The sequence below is a fragment of the Urocampus carinirostris genome, chromosome 8, assembly GCF_059441175.1.
Source record: "Urocampus carinirostris isolate Australia breed hairy pipefish chromosome 8, RoL_Ucar_1.0, whole genome shotgun sequence".
Taxonomy (NCBI): Eukaryota; Metazoa; Chordata; class Actinopteri; order Syngnathiformes; family Syngnathidae; genus Urocampus; species Urocampus carinirostris.
Window position 1 is genome coordinate 26,355,934 of NC_142356.1, and position 19,079 is coordinate 26,375,012.

The window sequence follows — 19,079 nt, forward strand, 5'->3', positions numbered from 1 at the left end:
AATGTGTATTATGACCAACTGTACAGCAAAACAAATACAAAACAAATAAGTAAACATTCAAGGGGGTAAACACAAGTGACATAAAAGTACCAAAATACCTGTCAATATATTTTTTATTAATTCAAACTTCCGTTTAATTTTACGTCATCATTGTGCGTCCGCATCGACCCTCATGTGGGAAGTTTTTGTTGTCGTTGCCGTGCTTCGTAACATTAAACATGTGAGTTTTGGAATGCATTGGATCTCCGTTACATGGTAATCAATTACATGTGTCATTTTGATTGATTTTGGCATTATTTTCTCCTACTTAATCAACAACCATGTATTAACTCAGAATCATACCCGGTGTATTTCCTTTTCCCCTCTCTTTGTTTGAGTCAAAGAGTGATTGATATGTTAAAAGGCTTGCTTGCTTTTTAACAAAATGACCTATTTGATAACTCATGCATATTTCACTCATTTATCACTATACTTTTGAATTCTCAAAATTTTGAATTTACTCACTGATTTGCTAATTTAGGATACTACCTACTAATGTTCTCGTGGTTCGAAATGTTGTTTCACTGTAGTGTTAAGTTATTATATTCCAAAGTAACTTAACCACTGCCTCCCATCATTTTACAAAAAAAAAAAAACCCAAAAAAACAAAAAACAAAAAAAAACACTCAAACTCTAACATGTGTCATTGGCTTATCTACACACTCAGGATCATCTATTTACTGATTCATTAACCTTCTATCTTAAAAACTAATACAACCACTGATCTCACTCATAAATTAACTTCAGTTACTGTATTTACTGATATGGTACAAGAAAAGCATTTCAGCATTAACAGTGTTGTAATTGACATTTGGATTTATTTTTCATCAAGATCAGCTGCAAAATGGAGTCTTCGCCGTCAAAATCATTCAATGGAAAGAAGAAAAAAAAGGATCGGGATCATTATTCTCATGACCATGACCATCACATGGCTAAGAAGTTCAAAAGCAAAAATGAGAATGTCAATGACATAAAGGATGTTGCCCCGTACATCTCCATATTTCCCGACCGCCTGCGAGATCACATCACCACTGAGGATCTGACAGAACTGCTGCATTTTGCTGCTCTGGGTTTGGGCAACGGAACCAGACACCCAAGGTGATCATGTACCTAATTATTTAAAATGACTTGAGAATGAAAATAACACCCTGCATCATAAATATTTAATATGGATAATGTTTTGGTGTAAAACATTTTTAACGTCATAAGTGAGTTTGTTGGGACAGGAAGTGAATTATTCAGTGACTACGAACATCAGGTGGTTGTCATTGAGCAATTAATTTTTAAAAAATTGTTTTGTTTGCTTTGCAGTTGGTTTGTTCTTCACGGGGAAAGACGTGTAGAATGTGTCAATATAGTGGTGGTGGAGGATGTGAGCCAGAGGGACTTTTATGAACACTACATCACTCTTAGGAACATGAGGACCAAGTACAGTAATGTGGGTCAAATCTATGGAACATGTATCTTTACTGAGGAACCGAAAAGAGTTGACGTTCATGTGTTTTTTTTTTTTGTTAACAGCGGTTGACCCTCATTTCATCAAATAGCAGCAGCCTGCTTTCTTCAATATTCAGCAGTCGGGTGGATGCATTAGCACATTCATCGCTGTTACATAAACAAACGGACAATAACAAGCTTCGTAAAGGTAAGCAAACACTTAATGTCAACAAAGACATATGCAATCAATTATTGTAGTCCTCAAAAGGTCAGTATGACATTTTCTGAAAAGCATCAGTATGTGCACTCCAATCCTGGTGGTGGCGTTAATGCACAAAATCACAAAGAAGGGCTTCTAGACACTAAGTACAAACACATGTTACTATCATCAAATCTGTTTTTTTTTTTTTTTTTTTGCTTGCCACTTTTCATACAATGAAATATGCCAAAACGTGCTGTTTGTATAACTACCAATCTTCCATACTTAACAGCATACAGTTTATAGAGAATTATGGAATACACATTTTCTATGAAAACTACAACAATCAGGAGGAAGAAAATCAAGCAATGTTCATTGTTGTAATCACAATGTCAATTATTCCTTGCTTATTTCTGGTGCATTAGTTAGAACAAGCATAAAGGCCCGGCGTTGTCGGGTTTGGCACTCTACTTGGGCAAGGTTGTTGGGGCCGTGGTTTGTTGAAAAAGTGCCAGGGAGCCACTCGAGAGTGCCAAAGAGCCAGATGGAGCGCCATAGCCGCTTGTACAGGAAAGCAGATGTTAATTGATGTTGTTGGTATTTATTGGTGGGACTTGACCAAAACCTAGCAGAAAACACTCCCAGGAGCCTAAAGTACCACTGTGTAAAATTACACGTAAATTAGTTCAGCCGTTGTGGAGCCAATAAGCCACATACACACACGCAAATCGGGTTTTACATAGAATAAAGTTTAGATACGTTTTAGATAAGACTTGTCAATAAAAGTACATTGTGTAATATTTGATCTAGTAGATGGCACTTTCTAATGTGAACAAATAACTGCCAGTTGAGCATGGCTTAGCAGCAAGCTACCAGAAAAGCATGATGGATTCCACTATGTAAAAGCAATACAAATATTTAAACCTATAAATATTTATAAAATATAACATAAGTGTTTTTTTTTACTGAATAAAGTTTTTTTTTTTTACTGTACCACTAGGAGGAACTAGCGATTACACAATGTCTGTTTAATGTCATTGATAACAACACAGTAAACTTAATTTACAACAAGATTAGAAATGGTACTACAGGATAAACATGTAATAAAGACTAAAAGGAGAAAGATAAGATTATAAGAATGTCTGAATAAATCGGGAAACGTATTTACAAGGTAGTGCTTGCAGACTGGCCTAATTTAAAAGTGCATCATAAAAATAGTGCAATGAAAAAATCGGGAAATATCATTTAGCAGCAAAAAATAATAATCAAATAATTAGAATAATCAAAGGAATATACTGTGCCATCTGCTGGACCTTTTGAGTAACATTTTTGTTTTTTTGGTCAAAGAACTACTTTAACTTAAAAATGGCTTTCTTAAACGCTCCTACCAAAAATTTAAAACACCTCAAAAATCTCTTCACATATTCCAAAATAGGATTTTCAATGTTTGAAAGCTCTGTTTTATTAATTGACTAACTAGCTACTCGTTTTTTCTCTTCATAATTAATGACTCATTCATGATTTAATTGAAACACTTTCCTAACATTATTATTATGATTTATTTCCTTAAAATACTTACTTATCTATATTAGCAAAGTCGAGTACTCTTTGTTTATACACTCATTTGCTGACAAAGTAACCCACAAGTCCAAACTAATTATTCAATAATCACTCAATCCCATACTAAATCAACAATGCACATCACAAAGTTGGTCAGTAACCCATTAGTTTAGTCCCAAACTAACTAATTTGTCTAAGTTACTCAATATGAAGTACTTTGGCACTAACCCAATGGAATATTTTCACTATTTTCCTTTTGTGTCAAATATTTCAAGTAGATTTAAATGGTTAAGCTATGAACTACCTTCAGGTAACGCCTTAATTTTGACAGCACTGGTTTCCTTCCAGGGCAGCACGGCAGCGCAGTCGTTAGCGCGTGCGTGGCACAGTTCTGAGGTCATGGGTTCAAATACAGCTACCAGCCTTCCCGTGTGGATTTTGCATGTTCTCCCCGTGCTTGCGTGGGTTTCCTCCAGTTCAAAAACATGCATTTCAGGTTAATTGGCAGGTGTGAACGAGCGAGTGAGTTGTCTGTCTCTGAGGGCCTTGCGACTGGCTGGCAACCAGTTCAGGGTGTCCCCTGCCCACTGCCCGCAGATAGCTGGGACGGGCTCCAGCACCCCCGCAACCCTACTGAGGATAAGGGGTGCAGATAATGGATGGATGGTTTTCTACCATTAGCATTACGTAATATAAGATTAACCCGTCAGACTTCCTGTGTGGAGTTGGCATGTTCTCCCCGTGCTTGCGTGGGTTTCCTCCGGGCGCTCCAGTTTCCTCTCACATTCAAAACACATGCATGTCAGGTTAATTGGCCGGTCCAAATTGTCCCTAGGTGTGAATGAGCGAGCGAATTGTCTGTCCTTGTAGGCCCTGCGACTGGCTGGCAACCAGTTCAGTGTGTCCCCTGCCCACTGCCCGAGGATGGCTGGGATGGGCTCCAGCAACACAGCGACTCTCCTGAGGATAAGCGGTACAGATAATGCATGGATGGATGGAAGATTAACCTGTCACCAAACTGTTTAACTTTTGAGTGTGTCTGTGTGTCTGCAGCAGTGTTGAGAAAACACCCTGTGGTCCTCAAGTATGGTATTGTCAAGCGTGGCCTAACAGCATACGTTCTAACGCCGGAAGAGATGATCAAGCGGCATTACCCTGTGAAAGGTAATTTAAAATATAAAGATTTTTGCCTCTGACTTTTTCTCATTTGTATCTCCCTTCTGTCCCTCTGCCGTTTGTCGTCTGCATCAGGACAGCCAAACTTTGAGGATTTTGTATGCACCGACTGCATTGAAATCACAGATGCCAGCCCTCTTTTTGGGTTGGACTGTGAAATGGTAAAAATCTCTTTTTGGTTAAACCTCACCAGCTTACCAATTCACAACTTTTGATGGGTCTTATGTGCCAGTGTTTCACTGCAAGCGGCTACGAGCTGACTCGAGTCTCCCTGGTGGATGGCGAGGGAAACTGCCTGATGGACCAGCTAGTTAAGCCAGAAAACAAAATACTCAACTACCTCACAGAGTAAGCCTGGGAAAAAAAGTCAATTTTTCAGTCGACATGAATGAAAACCAACTTAAAACCAAGAGGAAGAATCAAAACATAGATAGATTACATTTATAACACAGTGGTATTACGAATCAAGCGATAGAGAATATGATTTGTTCTTTAGTCAACTAAACAATTCTCTACCTGATTGGTGAATGATTATGTTTCCAGTTATTTAGTTTGTCATTGACTAGTTATCTAGTTTGTTGCTTAGATGTTATGTTTTTCCTCCATATTTTCAGTTATTTACTGACAGATTAATTTGGGATATTAATCTTTGGCTGATATGAGAGTCAAGGAAGATGCAGGTTTGATATCAACAGGAGGCCTCCAGTAACCGCGGGGAGAAAAACGGACCCACTCCATTGAATGACTCCCTTTTTCTCACCGTGGCCCAGTGACCTGAATGTTTTTATTTGGAAGAAGTCAAGCAGTTGTAAAAACATACCAAGATGACTTTCCTGTATCCTTCAAAATAAAGACTGAAAGTGTGCATATATTTTAAACAGAATCATATAAAAGAGTAGAAAAATAGAGAATAAGTAATAAAAATAGTATGAACTCAAGTACATTCCATCAGAGCCATTTGTGACGTGAATAATAGAGATAACAGAGAAAATTACAAATAACTAGATTTAATATACCTTACATTTCCCCCCTGTTGTAAATTTCGAAGAACATCCATGAAAACAATACCAGAGGTTTCAAGTTTACACATCATTAAGAAATCCATCAGGTAGGTAGCTTTGTGGAGGGGCGAAAAACCTTCGTAAAGGAAAAAATTCCCCTCCTCCCACCTCGTTTTTATGAGGTCGAGAGTGTTTCTTATAAAACATAGAAAACATAGTAGTAATAAGTGATGGTTAACTTTAAGAATCATAGCTAAAACGAACAAAAACCAAAACACACAAAAAACAAAAAAAAAAAACGAAATCCTGCCTGCGCGTTGGTCCCCACAGGGCCTAACCCGAGCCTGTGTGACATCGTAGGTCGCCTGCCGACGACGGTGTAAGCAGGGGCCCGACCGGCCTTACCCACTCGGATCTTCGTGTGTCAGTGGTGTATACAGTGAGGGGGTTTTCCCTTTTAGTTCGTAGGGATAAGTCCATTAGACAACGCTGTCTGGGTCAGTATCATCATCATCAGAGTATTGTGGGACAGAAATCAATTTGTAATGGTACATATGAGCAATAAACATTCTTGACACCACCTTCTTTGTCATGGGCACGATGCAGCAAGAACATACGCCACACAGGAGAATAAAGATCACTAGGATTCCGACAAATGGTGCCAGGATCTTCACCAGAATCTGGGACCAGCTGCCAGAGTACAGCCAATCGAGCCATCCCGGCTGAACGTCCTTCTCCTGGGTCAATGTGTTTTCATCCGGGATGTAGGTGCAGCAGTGTTCTCCTATCAGTGCACATACACCACCTTGAGGGGCCAGAGCGAGGTCAACTGCCATCCTGGTCTGGAGGGCCATGATTAGGGATATACCGGACCTCCAGACCAGGTGTATTCCCCTTCTATTGGCTTTATGACAGGACATGTCGTTTGTTGGCTTTCTGGACCCCAAATTTTCGTGCGGATGTTGGCTTGCATCGATTGGGCTGGCAAGAGGAGCAGGGTGAGGATGAGTCCCCACCCTAGGATGGTGACAAGCATGTTTATTTGAGTTCGGTGATTTTTTTGCAGTGACTGGTGAATCCAGGTGTCTCTTTCAGCTATCTTGATAGCTGTCGGCGTGGTGAGCAGGACTGTATATGGCCCGTCCCAACGTGGACTGGACCAGCTCTTTCTTTTCACCACTTTTATGAGCACCAGGTCACCAGGAGTCACTGTCTCCTGAAACAAAGGAATAGAACCAGGCGGCAGATCATTTGCAGACACAACTTGTTTCTCTCTAAATAGTTTACATAACCACTCTTTCATTGGATCTGCTTGGTTTTTTTCTTCTGAGAATGGCTGACCTTCCCACATTGGAAGGTGGAAAGGTCTGCCATGCACAGCCTCAAATGGTGTGATGCCTGTGTTTATTGGTGTAATTCTCATATATGTTTTAACTAGACTTAGACATTCAGGCCATGGTTTGCCTGTTTCTTCCATTGTCTTTTTGAGTCTTAGTTTAACTGTCCCATTAGTTCTTTCAACAAGCCCTGCACTCTGTGGATGATAGGAACAGTGGTATCTGAGTGTTATACCCAGATGGGTAGCCATGTTGTCAATAATGTCATTGACATCACTCCAGAGCACTCTTGGAATGCCATGCTCTGGGATGATGTGTTTACAAATGGCTTTGGCAACTGAAAGTGCATTGTTATATTTTGACGGTACAATTTCTACCCATTTTGAAAACGAATCAACAAGCACAAGACAGTATTTATATGGACCACTTTTAGACAGTTCAATGTAATCCATATGTACGATTTCAAAAGGGTAAGTCCCAGCTGGGGTCTTCCCTCGTTTTGGCCTAATGTTACCTTGGACGTTGTGTCGGCAACAAACCAAACAAGATCTACAAACATTTTTAAAATAGGTTTGTAATCCTAACGGTACTATACACTGAGATCCAGAATGGGAGTTGGTAGCAGATCTTTAGTCTCATCAAAGTTCTCCTCATCTTCCTCCTTGTCTATCTCTCTGTCGGTTAGTCAATCTTCGGATGATTGAGGATTATTATTTTTATGATAATGTCTTGGTTTCGGCTTGGAATTGCACTCATCTGCGAAGTGTCCATATTTTCCACAATTGTAGCAGTTGTTGTTGTTCTTTGGACGTCTTTTCCTTCTTCCGGTTAACCGGCCGTACTCTCTTCCACGACCTCTTCTTCCTTCTTCATAATACATCGGCGCAGATGGGGTGTTTCCAGCGGCGGAAAGACCTTCAAGTAGTGTTGTTATGGTGAAAACAGCTGTCTGGCTTTGCTTCTTCCTCTTCAGATCTTCAGCGTGGATGGCGTGTGTCACTAGATCACTCATTGTGGCTGTTCTCCAGGTGATCAGATGTTTTCTTATATTATTGACGATGCTGTCTTCCAGACCATCTAGGAAAGCCGACCTTAGCATGATTTGGAAAGGTGTATCCGGGGCTTCAGCTTCTTGGACTCCACTGCAGTTTCTCATTTTCTCCGTCAGCCTTTCGACATATTGCCTGACTGATTCTCCTGCTTCCTGGCGGCATTGGGTGACGGAGCTAAAATCAGGTGGCTTGGTGAAAGCTTCTCTTGTTCGGTCCATAATTTGGGTGAAATCCGCAGTCAAATCATCTCCATATGGACGTGCGACTTGGTTGACATCGAGGGGGTTGAAGTTCCCCATAACCCGTCCTACCCTGTATCCTAAAAGGTATCTGAGGACCGTCACAATTTCTGGGCCATTTAACCTGTAGCTGTTGACAAGCTCCCTAAGTGCTTCAATTCATCTTCCCACGTTCTGCTCTAAAGGAGGGATGGAAGCACAGGCTTCTTTCATCTCAGTTTGGGTCCAAGGGCGATAAACGTGAATTTGTCTTTCTTGGCCCAAAACTCCGAAAGCTGGATTTGCAACAGCTATCATTGGATATATAGTATTTGTTGGTACGGACGAATCAGGCAGTTGGGGGTACAAGTTGGCTGGTTTTGTGGTGGTTATGTTGATCCTCGCCGTTTGTTTTGGAGCGGATGTACTCATCTCTTCATTCTTTGCTTGAAAAGTCTTGCCTCTGGTGCGGCCTCCCATTGTAGAGTGGTGCTTTTCAATTTCTCTTTCTTCACCCCCAACTTTTCCTCCTTTTGCTCGCTCATCCCTCTTATGCCTGTCGCTGACAGCCGTACGTTGATACTCCTCTTCTCTAACCCTCGCTTCGTTCTGCTCCTGTTCTCTCCTCACTCTGTTCCTGACTATCTCTCCATTCACCCCAGTTTCTTCTTCTGCTTCAATCTTCATGCGTAACATTTTTCTCTCTTCCTTGCTAGCAATATCCATCCTTCTTTTCTTACTCTGATCAATCCACAGATGTAATATTCCTATCTGTGAGTCTATCTCACTTGTGTCTCTTCCCTTCCTAGCCCTTTCCTTTCTCCTGTGAATTAACTCAGTTTTCAATTCGAGCTTTGTCTCTATTTCCTTCAGTTTTTGATTAAAACCTTTCTTTAGCCATTTCTCCAAATATTTTGAACTATCAGGGTGTATTCTATTCATAAATTTCACATCTGGGTCCTCTGCTAGCATCTTTCTTTGGGCCTGGCCCATTTTTTCTTAAACAAATGTCACCCACAAAGAAAAGTATCTCTCAATAGCTTATTCCTGATCTTATTAAACTTTGACTTGCTAATTTTAAACTAAAAATGGCCTTTTTTTTTCTTTTTTTTTTATTAATTTTATTTCCTGGTATTGCTTTTAATTTATCCGTGTAAAATTACCAAATTGTATTTTACCTAACTTCTTCTTTCTTAAATTATCAATTTTCAAGTGAAAAAGGAGAGGAGAGTGTAAAGGAATCCTTTGTTCTGCCTCTCTTTCTCCCCCCCTCCAAAACGCAGGAATAATTCCGTGGGCCGGCGAGCGCTTGCGCAGTACACAACACATAAGACAAAGGACACCAGAGGAATGCGGGAGGGGTTAGGGACATGCAAAAAGTAACTAACAGCTCAGATACATAAATCACGTACACAGACAGACATAGGGCCCACAGACAGACTCCTACAATACTCCCCACTTTAATGAAGCCACGTATTTATTCTGGGTTATTTTATTTTGGCCTGCTCATTTTAAGACGATTTCAAACAGAGGACTCTGCCGACTGCAGAGATTATATATATTCTCAAAAGCGAACCACTTTATGCCTGTCTTCTCTCTCTGATTTACGAGGCAAATTCCTCTAGTAATATCATAAAAGTGCCGTCTAACTTTCCGTTAACAGCAACTGAAACGAGGCCTATTCCTCTAGTTTCATTCGATTGAGACTAGTAATCAATCGTACAGGCTACCGACACCGTTAGCGATGAGGCGAATCCTCGAATCCGATAATCGGCTCGTCAATATATGAATCACACACACACACACATATATATATGTATCATACATATATATGGACATACACAATCATATTTGACTCGGTGAGGCACAACCCTCGAACCAATTTAATAATTCGCTAATGAATCCCCAATTGTCAACCTCTTATTTCATTTTATGGCTTTCCTTAATTATTTTTAATCTTAATATCAAAAATGCATCCCACCTGATTGATCAGATCAGCCTCCCCTTGTTCGAAGAACGGTTTTCCCAGGTCGTTGACTGAAACTCGATGGGAGAGAGAAAAAGGAACCAGTCAGGTGGTCCTTTGTTTGAAAAAAAAAAACTGTTGAAAAGTTCTCCCTCCAGACCGTTCCTCAGTCAGACGACTGTTGTGGGTCACGTCCCGGGTTTCGGCACCAAAATGACAGATTAATTTGGGATATTAATCTTTGGCTGATATGAGAGTCAAGGAAGATGCAGGTTTGATATCAACAGGAGGCCTCCAGTAACCGCGGGGAGAAAAACGGACCCACTCCATTGAATGACTCCCTTTTTCTCACCGTGGCCCAGTGACCTGAATGTTTTTATTTGGAAGAAGTCAAGCAGTTGTAAAAACATACCAAGATGACTTTCCTGTATCCTTCAAAATAAAGACTGAAAGTGTGCATATATTTTAAACAGAATCATATAAAAGAGTAGAAAAATAGAGAATAAGTAATAAAAATAGTATGAACTCAAGTACATTCCATCAGAGCCATTTGTGACGTGAATAATAGAGATAACAGAGAAAATTACAAATAACTAGATTTAATATACCTTACATTTACCCCAACTGAGTATTAGGTAGCAAGCTTTGTTGTTAATCCGGGGTTAATTTGCTTTTGCTGTTATTTGTGAAATGACTGTCTTAGTCACAATATTTTCAATTTGGTGGTCAAAAAAGTGTTATTTTGGCACCTATGTAGTTATTTCCTGCTCTATACCTGTAGGTAAGTAGTTGATTTATTATTTGGCTAGTTAGGGTAGTTTTACGGGTAATTATTTCATGAGCTAGTAAATTATGTAATACTTTAGTTTGATGCTGATTACTGAAAGTAGTTCAATGCTTAGTTTGTTGTTCAGTCATTGTTGTGGTAAATACACTTGCAAATGTAGAATGGATTTGCATACATGTAGAAATTTAGAAAGACTTGCTTACAGTAGTGGGAAACGGTCGGGTAGACATCCTTGAAGATACTCTTGGCAGACATTAAGTTTCCTTGAAGATAGCGTGCAAGGGACGGGACGCTCTGTACTTGATACGTGATACAGGACCGCCTTTTGGGGTGTACTCAATCGAAGCCTAATCGTCACTACCAGCTTTAAATACATTGTCATGTTCCTAGCTCTGTGAGATCTTTATTGACGCATCAATAAAGTGACATCTCCCTCCGTAACGAGGCTGGCTCCTGTCTATTTCTCTTATCCACATATGAGAAGACTTTTCTCTCGATTATCGGACCTCCAATTTCTACAACATCATTTAGTAAGCTGTTTTGTTAAGTGGCATCCAAACAGTATATAGAGAACTTGTTTTGATAATTAGTTAATCATGTAGTTTGCGTGATATGGCAGCATGGTCTCTAGTAATGGTATTTATCTATGTGGCTAATTGTTCATTGATTAGATGATTATTTATTTTGCTTTGATTTGGTACAAAATTATCTATTGAGCTAGCCTGCTTCCAAGCCAAATAGTCGATTAGTTAATTTGCTAGTTGTTGGACTACAGTTATCCATTTTCACTTCATTAATCTACTCAGCGAGTTGATTAGCTGATCAGCTGTTGAAGAGTTGATAGTTTAGTAGACACTCAAAACAAGGAGAGAAGACATCAAGAGAGGACAATACAAAAACCCTCCAGATGCAAAGATTGTACTTTGTTCTAAAGGTCCTTCCCTTAGCAGTTTCTTTTTATTAAATCATCTTGGTTATATATAGCACATCCACCCTAAGGGGTGTGGATATCAAAGAACAGGAAACATTTTGGCTGATAGTGACAATGATGGAAAGAGTGCATAATGGTCATAATAATGAACAATACTGAGCAATAATAGTCAAAATGATGAACAACCCTGGCATCCTATGCAATCTGCTGTGCAGGTGTCCAACAGTAAAAACAGAACTATATTCTTTTTGCAAGCAAGCAGAATAAACGTATCAGCTGTTGAAAGGGAAACTCAACACTTTATTCTGATTCGTTTTGCAGATATGATTTAAGAAGCAAAATCAACCCATTTCTATCCCATCTGAGTGAAAAGCCATTTTTCTAATTCCTGTTGATTAAAAATGACATCATATTAGCCACATTTTAGGATACAGCTCATTACAGATCAGCTGATTGATCTGAAATAACAGACACAAGATATTTTGATCAGTTAATTTGTGTCAGGTTCTCTGGCATCACGGCAGCCATGTTGCTCCCGGTCAATACAAGTCTGCGTGAGGTACAAGTGAAGCTTAGGACGTTGTTGCCGCCGGATGCTGTTCTTGTGGGTCACGACATCATCAACGACCTCCGGGCTCTCAAAGTAAGTGAACCGATGCGTCAAAACTCAAACTGATATCTGAAAACCCGAAGCGTCTTCATGATTTCTTTGCATTTGCCCTTTACGGTTTAGATGATCCATCCTTACGTGATTGACACGTCGCTGCTCTACAAGAGGAACTTGGGCCAGAAGTTCAAACTAAAGATTCTGGCTGAGGTGGTGCTCGGCAGGAGCATCCAGACTCAGGAGGAGAAAGGACACAATCCTGTGGAAGACGCCTTGGCCGCCTTGGACCTGGCCAAATACTTCATACGCAAGTCACCTCTGAAAGTAACAGCCAGCTAAATCCTTTTCAAAGATATACTGATTTGTCACTAAGCTTTAGTGAATAATCATCTTGTTTGCCTATTAGTTTCATTTTTAATCAGTGAGCTGAGTATTTTTTTTCAGTAGGTTAAAAATACCTACATATTGTTATTCTTTAATGTTTATTTATGCTCAGCTGTTAGTTCAGCTATGTTTGTTTGATAACAGCATGGCGGCACAGTGGTTAGCGCGTGTAAGGCACAGTTCTGACGTCATGAGATCAAAACTTCCTGTGTGGAGTTTGCATGTTCTTGCCATGGCTGCGTGGGTTTTCTCCGGGCACTCTGGTTTCCTCCCATATTCCAAAAACATGCCTGTCGGGTTAATTGGCCGGTTCAAATTGTCCCTAGGTGTGATTGAGCGAGTGAGTTGTCCGTCTCTTTTGTGCCCTGCTACTGGCTGGCAACCAGTTCAGGGTGTCCCCTGCCCACTGCCCGAAGATAGCCGGGATGGGCTCCAGCACCCCCGCGACCCTACTGAGGATAAGCGGTGCAGATAATGGGTGGATGGATGGTCTTTTGTTATGCAAAGTTAAGAGTCCGACAGTCAGTTTGCCCGCTAGATTATTACTTTTTTTGTTAACTAGCTGGCTAGTTGGTTAGTTATTTGGTCAATTAGTTGGTAGGTAGTTTATTTTTTTTTTGTGCATCCGGTATTTGGTTTTGTATTTAGTGTTTTGGGATACCAATAAGTTGATTAGCTACCTAGTTAAGAATGTAAACTATTATTGTTCACTTTTGAAGTCCTTTTAAGAAACAGTGTTTACCCAATTATGATTCTGTCTTTTGGTTACTTTGTGAGGTATGTAAATGTTACCTAGTTAGATAGTTAGTTGGTTGAGTAGATATGTCAGGTAAATCGTTGGTTGTTTGAATCTTGGGTTTTTACTTAGTTATCTTGTTATGTACCTCCGTAGTTCACAGTTTTTTATTTTTTAGTTAGCTGGTTTGGGATCTGCTCGAAAAATGAGAAATTTTAGATACAAGCACGATCGGGAACACATTTATCTCGAATGTTGGGGTATCCCTGTATAAGTGTTATCTGCCATATTTGTCAGTTATTTATAAGAAACCCAGCTAGTTAGCCAAATATTTTATGTTTGCATTGTTAATTCATGAAACACTTGTGAAGTTGTGTGCGTTCGCAACTTCTAACTCACAATAGCATCATCAAAGGGAATGAAGTATCACAGCTGTGCCATGTTTTGGTATTTTTTCTTGTTTTTGCAAGGTTGTTGAGGATCACCTGGAAGACCTTTGGGGTTTGACCATAAAAGAAGAAGCCAAAGAAGCTCCACTCACACCCAGTAGCAGGTGAAACTAGCACGCACCAGTTTTATTTACGATAAATTTCTAGGTAATCTTGTCCTTCTTCCTTCTTTTGGCATGCAGGTTTGTAGATGTGATGCAGAGCCTTGGCAGGTCTGTCTGTTATGTGGGCAAACGCAGTGACATCAGCATACCGTTGACCATTCAGCAGTGGCACAGCTCTGACAAACAGGTGAGACACGAAGTTCTCAATTGAATTGAATGACCCCTCCTCTACATACGAGATGAATTCATTCCCGGATCTACAGTACTAGAATTTTTTTGCATCTTGAACAAATGTTTCCCATAAGAAATAACTGAAAGCCAATTAATCCGTTCCTGGCCCACCAAACTCAACAAAATAAACCTAGATAGCTACAAAACACGTCTTCCTGATTTCTAACATTCAAATCATTTAAACCAAATTAAAGTACTGTATAAAAATAAGGTAGTAAGATGAATTCGATAATACTACCAAAATAAGAAGTGAGTTTATTACAAGGAGTTATTGTGGAGGAAGTAGGCGGTTTCTAACAGGTATATGCATAGTGGCGGTAAAGGAGTGAGCGTTGCATGTAGGGTGAGGGAGCATAAGAGACTAAGATAAAAACACGACACAAGTGTGCAGGATCAGGTCTGTATAACGGGAAACGCACATGCTAACTGGGATGAGCTGATGCTGGAGCTGAGCGGTTTCAAGCTCTTGGCCCTCTACTTGTGGTCTCTGACATATTTTCTCGAAACTTTTTTCGTATGTTGGGCAAGATTTTTGCTAGAAAGACATATCGTATCTCGAATATCTTGTTACTAGAGTTGCTCGTATGTAGAGGGGCCACTTTACATAGTAGTGGGAAAGCACGAGAAGTTGCATTTTCCTTGTTTTCTTAAATGAGCATTCAACTCCCCTTTTATCAACGTCACCTATGGAATGTTCTACAGGCCGTGGCCTCTTTCCTGGGACAGAGCAAGTGTCCTTACTTTTCTGTCCTCAGCTTGTCTTCCTTGTCACAAGTCACTCCAAGTCAAGACCACAAGGTGAGGAGTCTTTGTGTAAGTTTGTGTGTTTTGCCCTTCTAACTCTTGAGTGTTGTTTTAGTAGGGATCGCCGTTTCAAGACATGCGCGTAGTGTTTGCCGGACCATTACCTCCCGGTTTTTCCGAGAGAGAAGTGAAGCGATTGTTCCGCTGCTGTGGCTCAGTCAGGGCCGTCAAAATGCTGATCACCACACACAGGGTGCGCTTGATTGACAAGACTTAAAATAATGTAAAATGGGTTATGTTTGATATTGTCTCCTTTTTTGGTTTTTACAGGTTCATGCTGTGGTGGAGTTTAAATTGCTAGAAGGAGCCGCGATAGCGCTGCAAATACTAAATGGTGTCAGTGTGCTGGGACTCACCATGAAGGTTAGCTCAATACAACCAAATACTTTAAATCAGGCATGTCAAACTATGGCCTGCAGGCCAGATCTGTCTCGCCTTAATTTTCTGATTATGTCAAAAAAGAAGCAAGTATCTTGGTTATTTCTATCAAAAGGCAAGATTTCTTCAAATAAATACAAACCAAATGCTCTCTGGTCGCTAGGGGGCAGTTTTGAGTCTATGGTCATGATATTTAGTTTAGTTTAATAAAGTAGGCTAAATTATAAAGCATATAACTGGACACTTGCAGTAACAGCAGGTTTGATGCGCAGTACATACGTTGTCTAAGAACCACTTTCAACTTAAAATGCCGTTTTTAAATGCCACTTTAATGTAAATTTCTAAGTACGTCAAAAAAAATAATCATTTTTATCAAGACTTATGATTTTTTTAAATAAATACAAACAAAGTGCTCCTTCCCGCCGCTAGAGGGCAGCAAGGATATAAAACAGCTAATGTCCAGTCTGGTATTATGTTAAAGACAGTATTGTGCAGTATTTTCTCAGCCTTAGTAGGCTTAACCTAGTAGTTTGCTCTGATGTTATTGCCCATTCACTGCTAAATATATTATTTTGTATTTCTTTACTTATTTTACAGCAGTATGACAACTAAGGCAAGAATTTAATGATTCATAGCTCCCACTTGAGTTTGTTTATGTTTATGATGTTTGTGGTGAGTGGGTTCAAGCTGAATTTAATCAACTGTTAAAATAAACACATTGTTGACACATTCAATGCCAAACATAAGAAATCATTGGTTTGTAAATAAATGTGTTGCGCTTAGGAAATATCCCTTTGTAGGCATAATTATAAATATTAGTACTGAAAAAAAGCTAAATATTTGGAGTTTACATTTTATTTCTGATCCAACCCACCTGAGAACATGACGTCTGGCCACCTTCCACTAGGGGGATACGGCTGTGGCCCCTTGCCAAACTGGGTTTGACATGCCTGCTTTAAACCCAAACTCGTGTTAGCGTTCGCAGCACAGGATTTGATTAAGCTACTACATATATTTCGTTAGCGCGTCAACCCTACAGTTCAAGGGTACCAGGATCAAATCCAGCTACAGGCCTCCCTTTGCGGAGTTTACATGTTCTCCACATGCCTGTGTGGGTTTTCCTGCGGTTCTACATGTCAGGTCGATTGGTGGATCTAAATTTTTCCTACATGTGAGTGATCTCGTGAATGGTTGTTACTCTTCATGTGCCCTGCGACTGGCTGGCAACCAGTTCAGGGTGTCCACTGCCCGAAGATAGCTGGGATGGGCTCCAGCACCCCTGCGACCCTACTGAGGATAAACAGTGTAGAAAATGGATGGATAAATATATTTTGTGCCAGTTATTTTTCAAAACAACAGAGGGCCATCAACGCACTTACGATTCAACCGAAAGTCAAAAGTAGTTGAATGCATTTGTTTCAGGTACAGCGGCCAGTAACTGAGTCGACGCTGGATTTCGACCTGACTTTGGACGCTCTGATGAACGACGCCATCAACGCACGGCGCCTTTACGTGCTTAAGTTAAACTTTCCCACGATTGCCAACGGACACAAGCCGGACAGAAATTTTGCAGTGAACGGTGAAGCGTCTGCGTCGCTTCCGATTAAGACGTGCGAGTTGAGCCGCGAGGAGCTGACAAAGACGTTCAGCCGCTTTGGCGCAGTGGAAAGAATTCAGATGGGCAAACCTGAAAGACCGGCCAACCATGCATACATACGTGAGTGGTAAATTAGGATTTGTTTTGTTTCCTTGGAGGCATTTCACATTTAGGCTTTAAGTCACATTTGTCTAGCCCTTAATCACAAAACATCTAAGGACTGCACAGGTTACAATGAAACCATCCCCTGATCTTAAACCAACATGCGGGCAAGGAAAAATTCAAAACCTCAGCACGAGGAAAATAAGAAGCCTTGAGAAAGGACCTCACAAGTGGTGATCCCCCTTTCAGTAGAAGTAAGATCTTAAGCCCAAACTCGGCTCTGAATATTGGCCCAGATTAGGCCTAAAATGGCAATCATTATGTTCAGGTCAGGCCAGGCTTCTCTCTTGCTGACATTTTAATAAATATTATCCATTATCCATAATTATTATATTTTTCTTTTTCCCACAATGGATTGTTCCTGAATAGGTTCAGGGCTACCCGTTGTAATTTCATACAAGTGCATACGAATTGTTTTTTTTTACAAAAAATAACATCTGTTTGAACATTTTTTAAATAATTCCGAGAAAAAAGTTATGATAAAAATAACTTATTTCTGTGAATTTGTATTTAAATACACACCGTAAATGTTTACGTCTGGAATTTTATTTCCAATTTATTAATATATATTTGAATTGGTCACTAGTGGCTAAAGATTTTTGTTTTTCAATACATGCCCTCCTAGGTTGTCACAGGCCAAGGACCAGGGAAAAAAAAAAAATTGTAATTGGCTAAGAGTGGTGTCAAACGGATGTATTGAAAATAATCTGACGAGTCTGTTTATTTTCAAAGGGGAGTAATGGAGCCAAACAGGCAGATTACACAAAGATTGTCAAACAGTTGCAGGAATGCTTTAGGGCGGATTTTTTAATCTGTCGGCATTATCGTGTGTTTTGGAGTAAATATTTTACGTGGTGGGATTTACTGGACACTCGTGAATATAACCACACCATATTTGCGGGGAATCATTCTCTGATGAGTATATTTTGAAATGGTCATATCTTGAATTCGAAGACTTTCCAATGATACTTGGCATGATGTATTACAGTGACTGGCCACATTGTAAAGACTTTGTTCATCAACATTTCGAGTATATAAATAGATCATTTATAATCTTTGATCTATTGTAAACCTGGTGTAATTCCATGAATTTCCTAAAATTTTGGTATTTTTCTCCTCAGTGCTGTAGGGTCAATTGTTTGCTAATTGAAAATGTTGAGTGTTTTTGTCACTACACCACCTGGTGGCACTTAAGCCCAAATAGTGTTTCTTTGACAAAATTAATAGGATTTTGGGGAAACTGCTATTGTAAAATAATGGTATGCATATAAAAAAGTCACCACTTTTTGACTAATTCCAAGCGAAAATTATGCCATATAAAATATTCACCAAGAAATGTTATGTATATCTTTATGCATTTCAGTGTTCTAAGGAGCAGTGGGTATAAATAAGTGTAGGTAGGTCTGATGCCACCGAAAATAGAGTTGTTTGAAATGAAAAAAACATAGTTATCAGACTTTTAAGTTTACGTCCAAATAATGTACTCGATCACGCCACGAGGGTTAAGTGACGCAAACTGGGCTTCTCTTCCACAGAGTTTGCGGATTGTGAAGGAAAGAAAGCAGCCGTCGAGTCGTCAGCAGAACTCTGGGAGGAACGGTACGTGGCGTGTGCTGCCCTGACCCCAGCACACGCCACTTCTGGCATGTGGCTGCATGAGGGGCCTCACCACTCAAGAAGCGGAACACACCAGCAACCTCCTCAGGTCGACAATACATTTAAACGTACAAATATCAAACTGGGGAGCACACATACATGTCTTTTTACAGGTTGTATCCTCAAACTTTGACCTGCGTTGTCTTCCATACAGAATGGAGCAATGTGTCACATGATGAAGAAGCTGGACAAGCGCCTGGGAAAAGTATTTAACTCTCTCCCAGAATGCACTTTGTCGATTGTGTTGATGCTCGCTCCTAACAGGTCT

General features: G+C 40.0%; 1 protein-coding gene across 1 annotated transcript in view; it reads left to right on the plus strand.

Annotated features, from left to right (window-relative positions):
* Positions 1 to 164: 164 nt before the first annotated feature.
* Positions 165 to 19,079, plus strand: part of rexo5 (RNA exonuclease 5) — a 19,977-nt gene continuing 1,062 nt past the window's right edge. Inside the window, exons 1-17 of the mRNA XM_088342140.1 lie at positions 165 to 255; positions 877 to 1,137; positions 1,351 to 1,477; positions 1,561 to 1,684; positions 4,289 to 4,399; positions 4,487 to 4,572; positions 4,644 to 4,759; positions 12,208 to 12,346; positions 12,437 to 12,634; positions 13,901 to 13,983; positions 14,062 to 14,170; positions 14,917 to 15,012; positions 15,077 to 15,211; positions 15,289 to 15,381; positions 16,819 to 17,113; positions 18,691 to 18,860; positions 18,966 to 19,075. Of these exons, the coding sequence (XP_088198266.1) occupies positions 173 to 255; positions 877 to 1,137; positions 1,351 to 1,477; positions 1,561 to 1,684; positions 4,289 to 4,399; positions 4,487 to 4,572; positions 4,644 to 4,759; positions 12,208 to 12,346; positions 12,437 to 12,634; positions 13,901 to 13,983; positions 14,062 to 14,170; positions 14,917 to 15,012; positions 15,077 to 15,211; positions 15,289 to 15,381; positions 16,819 to 17,113; positions 18,691 to 18,860; positions 18,966 to 19,075 (2,336 nt within the window). The 5' untranslated portion in view covers positions 165 to 172. The remainder of the gene's footprint in view (positions 256 to 876; positions 1,138 to 1,350; positions 1,478 to 1,560; positions 1,685 to 4,288; positions 4,400 to 4,486; positions 4,573 to 4,643; positions 4,760 to 12,207; positions 12,347 to 12,436; positions 12,635 to 13,900; positions 13,984 to 14,061; positions 14,171 to 14,916; positions 15,013 to 15,076; positions 15,212 to 15,288; positions 15,382 to 16,818; positions 17,114 to 18,690; positions 18,861 to 18,965; positions 19,076 to 19,079) is intronic.